Below are 19,242 nucleotides of genomic sequence, written 5' to 3'. Positions count from 1 at the left end.
CCCCTTGGAGGGGTATTTGTGGAGGCAACGTTATAGTACAATAGCAGTTTATGTGCAGCCTTCTCCTGTGCTAAGTTTGTTGTACATGTCTTCTCAAGTGAAGATTATTCCCTCTAGGTATTTAGGATGCATTTTTGGGGGTGAGTGGGTTGATAGAACAGTGTTTGCATCTCCATTTTACTCTGTCTGTGAAGTTGATCCTATATGAGTTGTGTTGATGATAATGTTAAAGTGTTGATCTTTTAAAACAAAAAAAAGTGTTGAGTTTGTTTGAGTCTGTGCTGAAGTAAATATCTTTACTTTGCTTTCCTAATCCAGGTGATTGTGTCGGAGTCGACAGTCGGTGGTGAAGTACCATTCTTCGAGACGTGGATGCAGACATGCATGCCAGAGGAAGGCAAAATCCTGAATCCCGATCACCCCTGCTTTAGGCCTGACTCCACTAAGGTGGAGTCTCTTGTTGCTCTCCTCAACAACTCCTCGGAGATGAAGCTGGTGTATGTATCATCTTCTACAATTAACTTAATCTGTCTCCCATCCTTGGGTTTCTCCAACCTCTGCACCATGACAGTGGCTCACTCGCCCTAGTCCATGATCGGGATCTTCAGCTTCAGTAACTGTTCCAGTTCTGCACAGGGTACCAACCACTGAAGGTCTGATGTGTGTGGAATGTGATTGATGTCTCAGCCACCCGGGTAGCCATGTCATAAATGGTGTGAATTGTAAACTGTTCGCGGAGTGGAAAATCTGCTATTCCTACAGACACCCTCTGCCTGCAAAGATCAAATGAATGAGTGTTAAAGTTACTACTAATGGTGAATCCTGTGAAGTGGCCAATGATCGAATGTGTGTTTACATCTGCAGCTTTGGAGCTCAATTGCAGTATATATGACACACGCCCTCTAACTCACACTCTCCCTGTACACCTTGGCATGTGACCCTTGGAGTGCAACCTGAGTAGTGGTCGGAAGCTACCACTGACGACTCCTGCCAGTGCTGTAGAGTTAGAGTGCAAATGAGAAATGCATTGCTAGGATTATTAAGCAGGTACTTATTAGATTGAAACATTTTCAATAAAATGAGAAGTTTTGTGAATTCCTACAAGACAGTGAAACCTCTCTGGGTTTTCTGTTCTGAGCAGTGCTATGTCATGGTCTATTCGTTCACCTCGTGATGTAATATAACCTGGGTCACCACGCTGGTGGTGACTGAAGAGGAAGCAGTGTTGAGTTGTTTAGAAATACCCTTTGTCATTCACCTTATTGCACAGATCCTGTGCATGCACTCCGCATGTGAGCGGCCTGGATAGTCGACGGAAAAAAATTCACTCAGTCAGCCACAGTAAACTATATCCCAAATACACCTTTTTGGAGTTGTGGGCTAACTCCTCAGAAAGTTTGCTAGAATGGCAAACACAGTATCCAGCACCAAACTCGTGCTTGGATGGTAGAACAGGTTTTAGCACAGAACAGTGCAAATTAGGGACATTTCACAAATATATAAACAGCAAAACCAACATTTAGTAGTGGCTAGAATTTTACACTGGTTTTGGGCCGTTTTCCAGAATCCTAGACAGGAGATGAAGAAAATAAACTGCAACAATTTACCAGACAAAGTGCTGTTTTTGTTCGGTTGGGCCACTTTAATTTCCAAAGTTCAGAAAATATTCAAGAATGGAAAGAATACATTTGCAAGTTTACATTTTAACCCCTTCCTTGCTGCCGTCGACCATTGGCCGACGGCAGCACTATCTCCCCAGTGCTGCCAATGGCCGACGCGGCCCCACCTGTTTTGCGGAAGTGCCGCACTGCGGGAAAATCGGGGCCGCAAGAAAGTATTGTTGCTTTGAGAAAAGCAGTTTCACAGCTCCAGTGCCGAGGGAGTTTTTGTTCAGACTCATATTGTGAGGCAGTTTCTGGGTCAAGACACGCACTCTGAGAGGTCTTGCTTTGGTTAACCCATTTCTGACTAGAAAACAATGATGTGACTTGTTAGTATTCTTTTTTCCTTTTTTTACAACTCTTTTTATTGCAGTGAGAAAGCACATTGCAGCAATGACAGGCACCATCAGAACACAAAGCATTTCCATACAGCAATGACAAAAGGAGTGTACAAGTATTGTCTAATGTTCCGCCTTCTATCCTTCTCGGCGAGGCCATCTTCCTCGTTCCTGTTACTCCACATCACTCGGGTCAAGTCTCCCATCAGGTGTGCACAGTATCTCCCCCCTCTTCTCGTTCCATCGTCGCCACACCCTTGTCCATTTATGCGGACACCCCCTCCCCTCATAGACCACTTTCTTCACTTCCATGCACCAATCCATGTCTGATTTCTACTCCTGCAGTGTCAGGGCGGAGGCTTCTCTCCAACAATCTTGCTATGTTTTCCTTGGCTACAGCTAAACCAAGGGTGACCCACAGTTTATCTGCAGCTGAAGGATCAGATGCCTCCCATATATTTAATAAACACCATTTAGGCGAAATCGCCATGTCATACATGTTCCCACCGCCTTCCAATAGGGCTGGAGTACTGAGCACTCATGCAACAAATGGAAAAATGTTGCTTCCAGACCGCATTTCTTCGGGCACTCCATCGACTCAGCCCTCCCCACCTTGACCATGGTTTTCAACTTCACCAATCGAAAACAAGAGCGTATGGCCACTTCTCTAGGGGATGCCAGCGCCTCCTGCCACTCATCGTCCTCGAATTGCCCCGGGTCCATCTCCCATTTGTCTCTAAGGCGCAACAGGGGGTCTTTGGAGTTGTTCAGAATTTTATGATAGGTAAAGGAGATGGGGTGTTTATTATGCATAAATTCGTCGAGCAACCTTTCCTCCCACTGTGCAGCCTCTGGCAACTCCATTCCCTTCGGTATCACTTCCCCCAGGGCATGTCTAATTTGATGAAAGCAGTATGACTCTGTGGGAGCCAATTGATATTCCCTGCTGAGGTCTTCAAAGAATTTCACCTCTCCATTTGCCCACAGGTCTTTGACCTGCGAGATACCTATTAAATCCCAATTTCTGAAACCTTGGTATTTAGTCAGTAGGCCCATCTGTGCGGAGTCCCTTAGTGGCATTGCCTGGGTAATCCACCTTGCCACCCCAGTGCCACAGTTGCAGTATGCCAGATTCTCACTGTGGTTGCCTTCGGGCTAGGACAAGATATGCTGTGCTCTAAGGTATCCCCCATGCTGCATGTTCCGATGATCCATTCTATAAGCTGGATCCTCTTGAGGGAAGTAGGCCCAGTGGTTCACCACCACTAGTTGGGCCGGCCAGTAATATAGTTGAAGAGCAGAAAGCGATACACCTCGTCATACCAGCTCTGTCACAACTTCAATAATGATCTCCTGCGGGCCCCCTATTCTGTAGGAGCGTCAAAGTGAGTTGTTCAACCGCTCGGAAATAAGTTGTGGTAACTGGAAATTCGGCGTTTTGCAAAATATAGAGGATGTGTTGTAACGCTATCCTCTTAAACAATGCTGCCTTCCCTAACATTGAAAGGGGCAAGGTCTTCCACTGTTGCACATACCTTCTTACTCTCTGTAGCAGGGGTTCCAGATTGCATGGTTGAAAGACATGCGGGTCACTAGTTCTAAATATCCCCAGGTATCAAAATCCATCCGTTACCACCCTGGCCTCTCAGCGGCAGGGAGCCGCACGTCCATCCCACTAAGTATATAGATAAAAGACTTGTCCCAATTTATCGTGTATCCAGAGTATCTATGATAGAGCTCAAAGATATGCAGTGTTCTATGAAGAGTGGTTATGAACTCGCCACATAAAGTAGTATATCCTCTGCATAAGGGGAGATCCTATTCTCCCACCCTTCTGTCTATCTGAGCCCTCTAACTAAAGGATCTCCTCTTATCCAGATCGCCAGTGGTTGCAACATTAGAGCGAATATCAGCAGGAAGATGGAGCACCCCAGTTTTGTGCCTCTATACAGCTGAAATGTGGCTGACACCCCACCTTTTATCACTACCTGTACCAAGGGATCTTTATAGAGCAGACTAATCCAGGACAGAAATTTCGGACCAAATCCCTGCTTTTCCAAGACCGCGAACATAAAAGGCCACTCAATGGTATTGAATGCCATTTATTGAATGCCATTCGGGCATCCAGAGAGACCACCACTGTCTCTTCTTGGATTGTGGAGGCACGGCCTAATACCCAATATAGGCGCCTTAGATTCAGCGCTGCGTTCCTATTCGGCATAAAGCCCTTTTGATCTGGGTGTATCATTGTGTTAATAATCGGAGACAGTCTAGTGGCTAGCAGTTTGGCCAAAATCTTGACTTCTGTGTTGAGCAGGGAAATTGGCATAAAGGGAATACACAGAACCGGTGGTTTACCCTCTTTATGAATACCCACAATTTTAACTAATCGCTGATCGGCCGGCAATGTCCCAACCTCCCGACTCTCCTGGAACATGTTTTTGAGGTAATGGGTGATTTAGATGCTTATACAATTTGATGGGACGCCTTTGGGGCCCATTGCCTTCCCCGCATTTAGTGCTCTTATATCCTGGGTAATCTCACCATATATGAGGTCCTGCTCCTGGAGATCTCTATCTTCCGTTGCTAGTCTAGGCATGTCAAGACCATGGAGTAGCTACTGCGCTGCCTCTAAGGAGATCTCAAAGGATGGGGCAGATAATGTAGTGTAATACTTTGCAAATTTGTCTGCAATACGTTGCCTGCCTCTCATTCGCTATCCCACATCATTAACTATTTCGAACATCGACCATGACACCATTTCCCTCCTGTCCAACCATGCCAGGGTTTTATTCACTTTGTCCCCCACTTCATAAAAACTGCTTTGTGTTGCCTTGTATCTCGCCCTGGCCTCCTCCTCTGCAAAATCTTTGTATTCTTTCCATTTGAGCACCAGGCAGTGTTGTTCAAGGGGCAACAACTTTGCAACTTTTTCTTTTTTTTATGATCCTCAAATAGGTAGATGCCTTGACCCCTTATTACAGCCTTAAATGCCTTCTAGAGATCCCCGGCCAATTCCACCGACCCTTTGCCTTTGTTGTCTTCAACAGCAGCTGACTCTTGGAGGGCCGCTCTTATATGTGGAACTTTAAGGTACATGGGGATATGGGGAAGGGAGACATGTACCTTCCTTCCATCTACTAATTACCGAACGTTGCTGAGATATGACAATGGTCGGTAAGACCCCTCGCTAGCTGGTGTACATTGCTGAAAGCCAGAAGCTGCCATGCCAGGGTAAATATATAGTCATATCGGGAGATGTGTGGTAAATATTTGATTTACCGTCTTAATTTCTATGCAGGTAAGTACTTAATCAATAATAACTCAATCGGGAAGAAAGACGCAGAGTCCGTGGTGTTAGAGTTCTTAGGGGTTTTATTCCTTAAAAAGGAATGGTCATGACCGGATATCTGGTTCCTGCCACCACTGGGGTGCAGGAAGGGATAGAGCCATATTTTATTGACAATACATAGCTTATATACTTAAGTTACATTATAGAAACCAATACAGTAGGCGTAACAGCTGAGAGAAACAAGATAAAACACACACGTGGTAATGATACGTAATTAGAAGGCGTGAACTAGGCGTGGACATAGAGGTGTGTGCTAGAAACGTCACATGTAAGTGTCATAAAGGGGTGGCAACAAGAAGCAGAATCTTGCAATGTCAGCAGAAATCTGAGGCCTGGATGCGCGCGCAGCTGCATGACGTGTGATTGACGTGAAGCTGGAGGGTGTAGGGGACTTGACATTTACACTAACGGAAAAAGACAGAAGTCTGGCATGTCAGATCAACTTGTGCTTCTATCATATCTGATATCTGATGTTTAGGAACTGAGCTATCTGGACGGAAAAGGTCTCTGGGGCAGAAGCTATTCTATACTGACTGTGAGTGCGTTTATAAGCGCCTAAGTGTCTGCATGAGATGCGAGGGGCATGGGCCTGCCATGGTAACAGAGGCTATGAATTACTTGCATGGAGACAGTGAGGCCGGGCCCTTTGCTCTGCAGCTGGGGGGATGTTTACTTAAACTAGTAGGCAGGAATGCATTTTCGAGGAGCGGAACAGATAATTCGAAGGTTGAATTCAGTCTTGGCAGGCAGCAGGCTGAGCTAAACGCGGAGAGCCGCGCAGGGAGTAAGGCAGAGGTCACGGGTACAGGGGCAGCCTGGGCTGAGGCTTTCAGAGTCAGAAGGCAGGAAAAAGGCTCGATGGCAGAATTCAGGGCCTACTTCGCCAGAGCTGAAAAACGTGTAAAGTACACCACAAAAAGACGTTGGCATGGCATGCTTAGAAACGGACTATTCAACCCATTCAGGGTGGGTCTGAAAGAGGACATGTTAACGTTGGACGCAAATGTATTTGCGTCTTCATAGCTGGTACAGGAGGGAAGTTACATGCACTTTAAGCTGGTACATGGAGACGGTGGGGTACACGATAGGGAACATAACTTGACCAAAAATTTATATTTCCTCATTCCCTCCTTGTTCCCTACGGACCCTTCATGATATATCGATCCTCATGAATCGATCAGTCTGTTCTTGTAACATCATTTGCTCGTCTTTCTTCCTTTGGCGGTTTGAGAGAAAACTGGAATGTTCAATGCATGATGTGGCACACAGTCCACAAATCGCTGGCCCACACTGTAGGCACAGGCAGCAACTGAATATTATGACAAGGCCAATACCTAGGAAGGATAGGATCTTCCATCCCCAAGCGGTCAACGTTGTCCAGAACCAACCGGACCAAGTCCAGGTGCCTGGATTCTGATGTATCAAACTGGCAATCTTATGGAGACGTGTAATAGCTTTGTATACAGATGGCGCGTTTTCTGGAATGAAAACACAGCAACTTGACCCGATGACCTTACAAGCTCCACCTCTATCTGCCAAGATGACGTCAATAACAAGACGATTTTGAAGGACAACAATCCGCATAGCAGACTGCTCCTCTGTTAAGTTACCTAGGGCGGAGGCGGTTTCATGTACTACTGCTTCAAGTGTTCTAGTTAATCTACGTATTAGTTTACTGTTTTGGACGGGACCTGTGAAGAAAAAGAATCCTTTATTGAAGTCTGTGTATTGCTCCCATGCCGTTTCAGTATAGTCGACAATCGGGAGGTCTCTTCGGAATCTATTCTTTCCTAGATTCGTATTTCTATGATAATCAGGAGGAGCCAGGAAAACAGGGGGCAGAAGGAAGGCAATGTAACAGGTACCATCCCAATCTGGAGGTAAACGTATGTATGCGGTATGACCACAAACAAAGTAGGAATGACGTGTAGCTCGAAATGAGGACCTACCCTCATCAGTGAATTCGACCACAGTAGTACATTTACTATGACCTAAGTGTACTGAACCCTTCTTTCTAACACAGAGATGACCAGTGACTGGTAAGACTGACATAGCGGGGAGAATGGGTGCAGCCTCGGACTCAATAGTAAGAATCATAAGGTTAACTGTGTAATTACCTAATCCATATACTTCGTTTTCTAGATCAGTTCCTAGTCTAACGGATTTTCCATTTCTGTCAGGGTAACAGACGTTGAACAGAACTAAATTCAGGTTTCCCCAAATCCAGCCCCCCTCGGTGGTAACAGCAATATCAGAATCTAAGGAATTGATCAATCTACTCCATGCACCACAGGAGCCATTGTGAGTGAACGGGTACGGAAAGAGGGGCAGAACTCCCTTGTATTTCTGATGGGGAGGGAGTCGGCCACATATCCAACAGTTTGTAGCATTGCTGGTCTGATGGGAGTGATGTAACATACTAATGAATGTGTTGTTGCGCAGCGCAAGTCTGTAAGACAGTTCGTGAGGCGGTAATGTACTAAAAGAATGTTCAGCAGAAACATTGTAAGCAGATTGTTCACGCTTGAAGATAGGGTGATATATAGGAAGCAATATACTCGCCACAATAATCAGAAGACTTAGAAAAAACATAATCAATAATGTCACTATACAGTGACTGCGGAGTGATTTGCAGTATGCATGTTTCTTGAATTGTCTCTCTCTCTCTCTCTCTATCTCGATCTAGGGGATACATGTCAAACTATTTAACCGATTCACCTAGGGGAGGACTTAAACAATTAAACTGTCTGACTTGCTAGATCGAAGTTTCAGTCTGTACTCCTCTTGGGGATTTTTCTCTCGTTCGGGAACTTTAAAGTCACTAGGCTCAATACAGTCTTTGGAGGGGGTGGACGAGTCTGGGTCTGGTTTCAGTTCGTTGCATTTTTTAATATGACTCGTATGTATCCACCCCTTTCTGCCTTCCACCTTGATCGCGGTCCTCGTAGTGAGAAGGACGGTCTTCGGCTCTTTCCAGCGGGGCTCCAGCGGACTTTTCCTGTCGAAGTTCCTAATTAGGACAGTATCCCCTGGTCGGACATCGTGCGGCTTTACATCAGTGTTGTCAGGGAAGGCGGCAGCAACCTGTGAACGACATGATTGGAGTGCAGACATCAAGGAGGCAAGGTAATCTGTCAGCATATTACAATCGACATCAGTAATTTTCTTAGGCATGGGCGTCCCCCACATATTCGGTGGTCTGCCAAAGACCACTTCATACGGGGATAGTCCTGATCTCGAATGGGCAACCATTCTCATGTAGAATAATGCAACTGGCAGGGCGACTATCCAGTCGACCCCTTTCTCTTTACAAACTTTGGCAAGGCGGGTCTTTAGTGTCTGGTTATGCCTTTCTACAAGGCCTGCGGCTTCGGGATGTCGGACACAATGGAATCTCCACTGATATCCTAGCAGAAGGGAGACATGCTTCATGAGTTCGGATGAGAACGGCTGTCCGTTATCTGAGTACACGACACGAGGCAAGCCGTATCGTGGGAAGAATTCTCGAACCAGCTGCCTGGCAGTGGTCGGGGCAGTGTAATCTGAGACTGGGTATGCTTCGGTCCAACGGGAAAGTGCACAAACAACTACGAGGACATATTTGAATCCCCGACAACGGTCCATCTGGATATAATCCATCTGGAGGACTTCAAAAGGGTGATCGGGAGGATGGAATCCACCTTGCTCTACAGGGACGCTTTTACCTGGATTGAACTGACAACAGATCATGCAAGTACGCACTTTCTGTTTTGCTGCTGCTCGTAAGTGTTTGTTGTACCAGAGATTCTGTAAACTGTCTAACATAGCTTTCTCTCCTAGATGTGCCGGACTATGTGCTGTATTTACCATGATTTGAACCATTGAGTCGGGGAGAAACCATGTAGATTTTCCCTTCGTGACCCATCCTTGATCTGTCTGAATCCCTCCTAGTTCAGTCCATTTCTTTATTTCATCTGAAGTAGCATGTGTCTGGATATCGATTACATCTAGGGTGGGATCCCTGACTGTCATACACTGTGTTGGTACTATTGTCTTTGTCACATCAGTAGTCTGGGTGTGAGTCAATGCTGTATGTTTTGCTGTCTGGTCTGCCAGGTCATTACCCTGGGAAACAGAATCTGTAACTTTAGTATGTGCTTTACACTTCATGACGGATATGCCCGAGGGCAGATGTATTGCTTCTAACAGTGCTTGAATGAGGGGATCGTGTTGGATCTTGGCACCATGAGAGGTCAGGAAACCTCTTTCTTGCCATAACATTCCGAAGTCGTGTACAACTCCGAACGCATAACGGGAATCAGTGTATATGTTAACATTTCTGTTCTTGGCTAGTATACAAGCTCGGGTCAGAGCGATGAGCTCCGCCGCTTGAGCAGACAGTGTGTTAATACGATGTGTTTCTTTAACTTCAGTTTCAGTGGTCACTGCATACGCGGCCACTAATTCTCCTGTACTTGTTCTCATGCACGAACCGTCCACGAAAAGTGTCAGGTCTGGATTTGTCAGTGGGACATCTGTTAAGTCTCGTCGAGGCTTTGTCACTGCACTAATGATCTCTATACAATCATGCGGGGCTGGATCTGTCATAATTGTAGGTAACAATGTTGCGGGATTCAGAATGCTGCAGCGTCTGATTTCTATGTGTGGCTGGAATAGTGTCAATTCATAACCTGTCAGTCGTGCTATAGTCAAGTGCTGAGTCTGGGTTCTGTTTAAAAGAACCTCTACGGAATGTGGAACTTGTACTGTTAATGGATGTCCTAAAACAATTGAATCGCTCTGTCTGATTGCTAGCGCTGTTGCTGCTACTGACTTCAAGCACGCAGGGAGTGCCTGGGCTACTGAATCCAATGTACTTGAAAAATAAGCGCACGGCTTATGTGAACCTGCTTGGTCTTGAGTGAGGAAAGACAACGCTGTACCATCACGTTCTGTAACAAAAAGCGTAAAAGGTTTGTTGTAACATGGTGTCGCTAGAACTGGTGCTTGACATAAAGCTTTCTTTAATTCTTCAAAGGCTTGTGTATGTTCCTGAGTCCAAGGAAGGGCAGTCGAAGTCGCTGCCTCCTGTGTTGTTAACTGAATGAGTGGTTTGGCTAGAAATGCATACTGGGGAATCCATTGTCTGCAGCACGAGGTGAGGCCTATAAAGGCCCGCACTTCCTTTTGTGTCTGGGGTTGTGGCATATTTACAATTAACTGAATGCGATCGGGAGTGAGCTGTCTCCCCACTTTGGACAGCAAGTGACCCAAGTACACAATTTGCTGAACACAGAATTGTAGCTTCGAAGGAGACACCTTGTGTCCCTTGTCGGCCAGAAAATGTAAAACTGTCAGTGATGCTTGTTCACATTCGGGTTCACTTCGTGCGGTGATCAGCAGATCATCGACGTATTGCAGTAAAGCGGTGTTAACTGGCATTATGATACAATCAAGTTGTCTTTTCAGTGCTTTACTATAGATGCTGGGGCTTTCTGTGAATCCTTGAGGTGCGCGTGAAAATTTGAAACTTCGTCCATTTAAACTGAATCCGAAGAGATATTGGCTCTCTGGATCAATAGGTACACTGAAGAAGGCGTTCTTGAGGTCAATTACAGTAAAGAACGTTGCTTCTGAATCAATAGTAGTCAGTAGGGAAGAGATGTCAGGAACCACAGGGTACTGTGGGACAATACATTTATTCAGTTCTCTTAAATCAATCACCAGCCGATATACTGGCGGTGCATTGGGATCAGTACGTTTAAGAATCGGAATGATAGGGGAATTACAGATATTGGAGTCGGTCTCTACGACCACTCCTTGGGCAATGAGCTCTTCAATGATTTCCAGTAAAGCCACTACAGCATCGGGTGGTAACTTGTATTGTCTGATTCTGGGTAAAACAACACCTGGTTTGAGTGTAACACGGTATGGTGTAATGTGCATACAACCTACATCAGTTGGGCCTTTTGCCCACAAGTGATCTGGTACATTTTTCAATCTGACATCAAACTCTCGTAACACATAATGACCCTTAAAGTCTCTTAAGAGAAGTCTAACTCCTTCCGGAGAGCAACATATAACAGCTCCTAGAGCCTTCAATGTCTTTATTCCTAACAAGTTTTCTGGACATGATTTCGTGAGTAACAAGTCTGTAACATGTGATAATGGACCCACAGCCAGGGGGACGGGTTTCGATACCTCATTTACAATAGGCTGTCCTGAAAAACCAAGGGAAACATTCTGTGAGCCTGAGAGGGGTGCCCCTGGGACTTCATCATGGCTGATTGTGGTGCGACTTGCCCCTGTGTCAATTAAAAACTTTCTGTCTTTTCCCCATACTTGACTGTGTACATAAGGACCCTCTTGATCTACAGGAATCTCAATAAGAGGCAAGCCACCCTCCCTCTCTAGGCTGTTTCATGTGTATCGTGGATAATCGGGGTAATCAGATTGGGCATACTGGTACATCTGCTGCGAGACTTGCTGAGTCGCGGCAATGGGCTGTGGCTGTGACTGTGACTGTCTCTGTGGTACAGCTACTGTCTGTGCTGCATGTGGTGAAACATGCATAGGCTGTGTATTCTGCATGGGCTGTATATTCTGTGAAGTCTGTTGCTGACCCTGGTTTTGTCTAGGCGGATGCGGTCTTTCTTTAGTTTTACCTGTCGATATATTATGTTTCAGGACTGGGCATTCATGTACGTAGTGACCTGGCTGCTTGCAGTAGTTGCATGTCCCTTTAACGGGAGCTGTGGCGTGACCTGTCTGAGTCGTACCCTTTCTCTGGCCGTCAGCTGGAACCGACTGGGCCACTAACATTTTCATTTTCGTGTCTTTCATGCGTTTCTGTTCCTGATCCTGTTCTTCTCTAATTCTGTTCTGATGGTATTGTAACATCTGTAACATCTGGGATGGCGTATTTGCCTGCCAAGTACTTTCAACTTTATACACGCGGTTCTTAACTAATGGCAGGGAATTCTCGACTAATTTTGATACAAAAAGATGCGGGTATGACTCGCTACTTGGTTTAAGGCCACTATTAATAATGAAACATTTCTCGAATCTTGAATAGAAGTCACTAGTATCTTCATCGTGTTTCTGTTTACAGGCTGAGATTGCGTCCCAATCTTCCTTTCTAGTTGTCAGTAATCTTGGCAGAACCTGTACTATTAAACCTGGTAATGCTTTAGTTTTCTCCCCAAGGCCTAGCCCAGGGGTACGAAGTTTCTCCTCATCTTCTATTTCTGTCCATACAATCTTTTTATCTCCCACCTCCCATACTCTTTCCTTCAGCTTCTCGTAGATGCCCGTGGGCAGCAGTACCTTTAACATTTTCATAATATCTTCATACGTGTAATCTCCCATCAGTAACATGTCTTTAAGTTCTCTGTGAAAACCTGCAGGGTCTTTATCGTGACACGGCACTAGTTTCTTCATTTCCAATAGTTCTAACTTGGTCAGAGGTGTGTGTACATACACACGTTTCAGAGTATTATCGGTACCCATGACTGGGTGTACTTCTCGTAATGGGTTCTGACTTTCAATGCCATGCAGACGCTCCATATGGTACATTTTTCTTTCTGGGGGTGGAGCGGGAACGTATTGTGAACCTAGGAAAGTGTTATATCTGTGTCGTTGTTCTAGAATTATTTGAATTAGCTTGGTACTTAGGCCTCTCCATCTATCCATGAGTAGTGCTTCTAATGTATCGTGTAAGGGACCTGGGTCAGAATGTTGATGTCTGAATAACGTGAGGAGGTGCTGAATCATGTATACGCCTGCTAATTTCTGCTCGTCTGGGGAAAGGTTCAGAAATGTCTGTGCTACTGTGTCATCATTATATATATTAGGATTGTCAGCCCATAGTACTGCTGACCGGGCTAGTTCTTGTTCATCCATAGAATTGAGTACATGGTACCCCATTCGTTCTCGGAGCATTTTATCAGTCTCTTGAAACTGATGTTCAGGAGAATTTGGTTTTGTTATGCCAGAGAGGAAGACTCTCTTGCTTTCTGGACGGATGCCTTTCCTAAGGTAAGTTCCCTTACCTACATACGCTATCGTATCTGTAGTCTTTTCTGGTTCTTCAGGTTCTTCCTCCTCCTCGGAGGAGGCATTCTCTTTTTCTTTTTCTTTTTCGTGTATTTCTATTACTGTTTTTCTTATTTTCTTGTACATACTAGCTATGCAACCCCCTTTATCATGTCTTCCTTCGGATATATTCTGACCCCACTTGTTTAGGGCGTCCAGCTCATCCTGTTCTGTCCCAGGCCTGTCTCGTTCTCTTATTAAGCAATTTATGAAAAAACGTAGTATATATACTTGAGTGTCAACTTTCTGATGTGCCATGGCTTCCTTAATACTGTCAGGGTCTTCCCCAGTCCGGACAAAATTATATATTCTATCTAGGTACTCTTTCATTCCTGAGAAGTACAGTAGGTAATCTGTAGCTTGTCGTAAGCATAGTGATGCTATAAACATCCTATCGTCTTTACCGGGTACTGGATCGTATCTGCAAACTTGAAGCGGTTCTTTGAGTGGGTCTAGACGGGGTGATTGGAATGAAAAGGGCTTCTGCGTGTCCCTGAAGTTTAATCTGTGTGTTGCTGGCGGGGTCTGGTGACCCCCGGTCGCACCTCCTGAAGCTGAGGCTTGAGCATTATCTCTCTGTGGAGTCTGTATCTGTACTTGAACGTGTCTTTTAGTAGGATCCAGCGCAAGCGGATTTGGTATATTAATCTTAGCTGGGGGAAGTGGTGGAGGTGGAGGAACAGACTGTCGGACGGGAGAACCTTGTTGCGGTAGTGGCGGAATACGATCTTGGGGCGGGTTGCCACCTCCATCACCGTCAGTAGGCGGGACGCGGACAGGTAGATTGGTGTAAGCGGGAGCTACATCCTCTAGATAGGAATTCAGAAATATGTCTTTAGTGGTCCTGTGAGTTACTTTAGTTGGAATCAATGGTGGCGGCAGATTTTTCGGCATTTCTGAAGTGGCTTCAGGCGAACCCTCGGCCACAAGATACATGCCATTTACAAGGTTGTTTCGTGCGCGGTCTACTTGTTCTGATTTTACTCGAATCCCTTCAGTAACTAATTCGTTTTCTCGGGCTCTATCTGATTCTTTTCTATGTCTGTCTTCTCTACGGAGTGCTTTCTCAGCACGCTTATGTGATTCTTTACGCCAAAATTCTATGGCGTCTTTCTGAGATTGTCTGGCTTTCTTTTTCCATAGTGCTTCTTCTACCTTCATGATGCACTCGGCATCCCATGTTCCGGTAACGGGCCATCTGTGTCTTTCGTCTAGATGCTTAGTATAATCGGCCCATAAATCTAGATACAATATGGCATCTATGCCATGCTACTGATACATGAAATTTCCAGGAGTGTCCCTAGGGGGGATAGGAATTTCTTCCTCTAGTATCCCTTTCCTAGTTCCTATCTGCTTAAATTTATTGAAAAACTGCATTTTGTTTACTCAGTACTGAATGCTCGATCCTTGCTGCTTAACTCTAGACACAACTAGTTACACAAGAACACAATAATGCGCATTTAAAACAGTCACTCATACCACGACAATGATTACATGAAAAGACATTTGAAACATATATGACTACACCCTATACTGGATGTACTGCTAAACAGTACAGATACACTGCTGAGAACAGTGCAAGAACTTGAATATCGGATATACTGCTAAACAGTACAGATACACTGTCTAAAACAGTGCAGACCGAATTTGTGTACCCAAACCCGTCTTTACCGGATACATAATAATGCACCCGTCTAGATACGTCCCAGCAATGGTACTCACCGGGAAGCACGGAAACCGGAAGGCCTCGGAAAACTCGACTGGACTGGACCGGACTCGACTCGACTCGACACGTGGATACTTCGGAAAACTGGTGGGCCTGTTGACACCTCGGACCTTGCTTCTTTCGGCTAAGCTCTGGTCGGGATCCTCCGCACTCCTCACCGCCTCGTCTGGGTGCTGATTGCAGTCTTCGTCACCTCCGTGGGTCAGAGGGAGATACAGGAAATCCTGCCGGTATGCGTAGTTTCCGTCTAACTGATGGCAGAGGACAGAGTTTGCAACGCACCAACCGGCGCGTGGGGTGGGGGAGGGGTCCCTGTTCGGGCGCCAAAATAATGTGGTAAATATTTGATTTACCGTCTTAATTTCTATGCAGGTAAGTACTTAATCAATAATAACTCAATCGGGAAGAAAGACGCAGAGTCCGTGGTGTTAGAATTCTTAGGGGTTTTATTCCTTAAAAAGGAATGGTCATGACCGGATATCTGGTTCCTGCCACCACTGGGGTGCAGGAAGGGATAGAGCCATATTTTATTGACAATACATAGCTTATATACTTAAGTTACATTATAGAAACCAATACAGTAGGCGTAACAGCTGAGAGAAACAAGATAAAACACACACGTGGTAATGATACGTAATTAGAAGGCGTGAACTAGGCGTGGACATAGAGGTGTGTGCTAGAAACGTCACATGTAAGTGTCATAAAGGGGTGGCAACAAGAAGCAGAATCTTGCAATGTCAGCAGAAATCTGAGGCCTGGATGCGCGCGCAGCTGCATGACGTGTGACTGACGTGAAGCTGGAGGGTGTAGGGGACTTGACATTTACACTAACGGAAAAAGACAGAAGTCTGGCATGTCAGATCAACTTGTGCTTCTATCATATCTGATATCTGATGTTTAGGAACTGAGCTATCTGGACGGAAAAGGTCTCTGGGGCAGAAGCTATTCTATACTGACTGTGAGTGCGTGTATAAGCGCCTAAGTGTCTGCATGAGATGCGAGGGGCATGGGCCTGCCATGGTAACGGAGGCTATGAATTACTTGCATGGAGATAGTGAGGCCGGGCCCTTTGCTCTGCAGCTGGGGGGATGTTTACTTAAACTAGTAGGCAGGAATGCATTTTCGAGGAGCGGAACAGATAATTCGAAGGTTGAATTCAGTCTTGGCAGGCAGCAGGCTGAGCTAAACGCGGAGAGCCGCGCAGGGAGTAAGGCAGAGGTCACGGGTACAGGGGCAGCCTGGGCTGAGGCTTTCAGAGTCAGAAGGCAGGAAAAAGGCTCGATGGCAGAATTCAGGGCCTACTTCGCCAGAGCTGAAAAACGTGTAAAGTACACCACAAAAAGACGTTGGCATGGCATACTTAGAAACGGACTATTCAACCCATTCAGGGTGGGTCTGAAAGAGGACATGTTAACGTTGGACGCAAATGTATTTGCGTCTTCATAGCTGGTACAGGAGGGAAGTTACATGCACTTTAAGCTGGTACATGGAGACGGTGGGGTACACGATAGGGAACATAACTTGACCAAAAATTTATATTTCCTCAGATGGATCCATGTGCCCTCGAGTGAAAGTATTGAGGGTCTGCCATTCATTAACCAAGCCCATTCCCGCCAGGAACTCCAATAGCAGTATGCCCGCCGCATCACCTATATGCACTATCCAGCGGTCCATTTTGCCGTCGACGACTGCATTATAGACGCCTCCCATCAGTAATTCAACCTCTAGGAGTTTGAGAATAAAATTACTAAAATCTGCAAATCCCTAGGCGTGCAGTCTAGGAGGCGCATACAGTGAGATGAGATTGAAAAGTCGCCCTCCCAAAGTCCCGTGAGTGCCACGAATCGGCCATGAGTGTTGTGGGTGACGTCCTATGGTGAAAGGGAAGGAGTTACGAAGTAGAATGCCCACTCCCCTGGAACCCTGTGTATAGCCACTAGTTTTAGACCCATCTATTTAATGCACAATAAGTGGTTCCCTGGAGATGAGTCTCAGGAAGGAAGACCACATCTGGGGTGTGTCGCTTCAAATACTGCAGGACTCTGCTACGTTTTATCCCATCTTCTAGGCCATTGACTTTCCAGGTGAGGAACTTGAAACTACATGTCGGTATGAAGGTAAACATTGGAATCACATGGTGGGTGCCCCTATGCGGGGACGAGGGTAAAGTTTGCACATCCACTAGCTGCCTGCCTATTGCCCTGGTTGTGGCAAAGACGTGTGGCATCAGTGTTGCAACAGGTACAACCCGGGACAATCCTGTTGGTATCACTAAAAATTCCCATTGCTGATAGTCGTCACCATTGCTACAAGCAATTACCCTAAGAATAATAGAAAGAAAAACAACAAGAACTCCTACCCCCTCAACTTTGCTGAGTGCATGTAAACCTCACCCTTGTTACCCATTTGTAGGGAGTGTAAGCCCGTCAAGGAGCCAACCCACCATCGGATCCCCTTTACTAAAACCAATATTTTCCTTTTTTTTTTTCCACTAAGTTTTATATAGCGCAAATTTGATCCGGTATCTGGTATCAGATCACTTTACATAGCACCAGTTGTGTGACATGAGGACACATTCATTTTTGTTAGGCACCTTTAACTTGAAAGTCAATTTCTTAGGTGTATTCTGGACAGTTCAAACCAAACAATACCCTTGTATGACCACATCCGGGGGGGTGAGGGGGCGAGACTTCCCCATCCATTGGATCCCCCCCAACCCCCTCCCCTGCTGAATTTGTCACTGATGCCCAAGGCTGCCAGGGCCCAAGACTGCATTGCATTTGAGTTCGGTCCATACAAAATCTTAGGGCGTCCCGGCGTCTGACTCTTCACCCACCTTTTCATCATTTCGTGGCCTTCGGTGCCGACTCAACAAGGCTAGGTCTTTTTCCCTCTAGATTTTCAAGCTCAGGATCATCTGTCTTCTTTAACCGGTCTCCAGCCATCTAGCCAGTTCCAAGCTTTCTCAGGGGTTTCAAAGATCCATGTCTTATCTTCTACTTGGACCCTAGCCGGGAAAATGATTGCATACTTCAGGCCATGGTCAGGCATGGTCTTTTTAACTTCCAGGAAAGAGCGCCTTCATTTCTGAATCCGAAGGGTGAAGTCTGGAAAGAATGTGACTGTTGCATTTTCAAACTTAAGTGGGGGCGCGGCTCGCGCCGTCTGCAGGATGACATCCCTATCTCTGTAATTGAAAATCCGTGCTACAATTGGGTTTGGTAGAGCCCTGGTCTTGGCGGGGCCCTTTGTACTCGAGTGATCTCTCCTTCTAGAAATAGTTGGAGAATCTGCACAGCTGTTGTTGGTTCAGCACAAAATCCTCCGTGAAGTGGTCAGCCTCCGCTCGTTCCGGCACTACTAGTATGCGCATATTATTGCGGCGCGACCGCCCTTCAAAGTCTCCCACCTTGGCCTCCAACACACTGGGGCTGCGCCAGAGTTCCTGCACTTGAGCTTTGAGTGTCTTAGTTTCAACTTGTAGTGTGGCTATCGAGTCCTCGGTCAGTTTCACTCTAGTGCCCAAATTGTGCAGGTCCGCATGCATCAGAGTGACTTCCACGATGACTGTATTGATCTTACCCTCCAGGGTCACACCCCTTGGATCGCCACCATAATATCCTGTAGGGTCAGTTCCCCTCTGAATGGGCCTTGAGCTCCTTTCGCTGGCGGTCAGGGCTAACCTTCTGACAGAGGTGCTGCAGCCTGTGGTGTCCACTTCTGCGCCCCTTTTCCCGTTTAATGAAGCCCTCACTGATGTCCTCCTGGGCACCTGGTCCAAGACCAGCACAGGGGCTCCTGCGGAGATGACGATTGCCCGCCGCCATCGCCCGGCCCGAGAGACCCAGTGTTCCTCACCCAACACCCTTCCCCCGAGAGTTTGGTGGTCAAAGCCTCTTCTTCAAAGGGCCCATTCTCTTCTACCCCTCCAGATAGGGAATCCAAGAAACTTGACCATCTTTGGAAGCGTATGTTCTCTTCCTCCAGCTTGGCACTGCGGTCCGTGAGTATCTTGGGCCGATACTCCCATATCATCCGTTCTCTCCCAGGCAGTTGCGGAATGTGAGAGGTGCTGCCAAACTCACGATCAGA

General features: G+C 46.2%; 1 protein-coding gene across 2 annotated transcripts in view; it reads left to right on the top strand.

Moving 5' to 3' along the window:
- Window positions 1-19,242, top strand: part of MED24 (mediator complex subunit 24) — a 296,784-nt gene that overhangs the window by 166,996 nt on the left and 110,546 nt on the right. For both annotated transcript variants that reach the window (XM_086924369.1, XM_086924368.1), the window contains exon 17: window positions 319-497. In XM_086924369.1, coding sequence (XP_086780495.1) covers window positions 319-497 — 179 coding nt within the window. The remainder of the gene's footprint in view (window positions 1-318; window positions 498-19,242) is intronic.

Source organism: Lissotriton vulgaris, chromosome 5, assembly GCF_964263255.1.
Source record: "Lissotriton vulgaris chromosome 5, aLisVul1.2, whole genome shotgun sequence".
In the NCBI taxonomy this organism is placed as follows: Eukaryota; Metazoa; Chordata; class Amphibia; order Caudata; family Salamandridae; genus Lissotriton; species Lissotriton vulgaris.
Note: the sequence above shows the minus strand (reverse complement) of the source record. Positions and strands in the feature narration are given on the sequence as shown.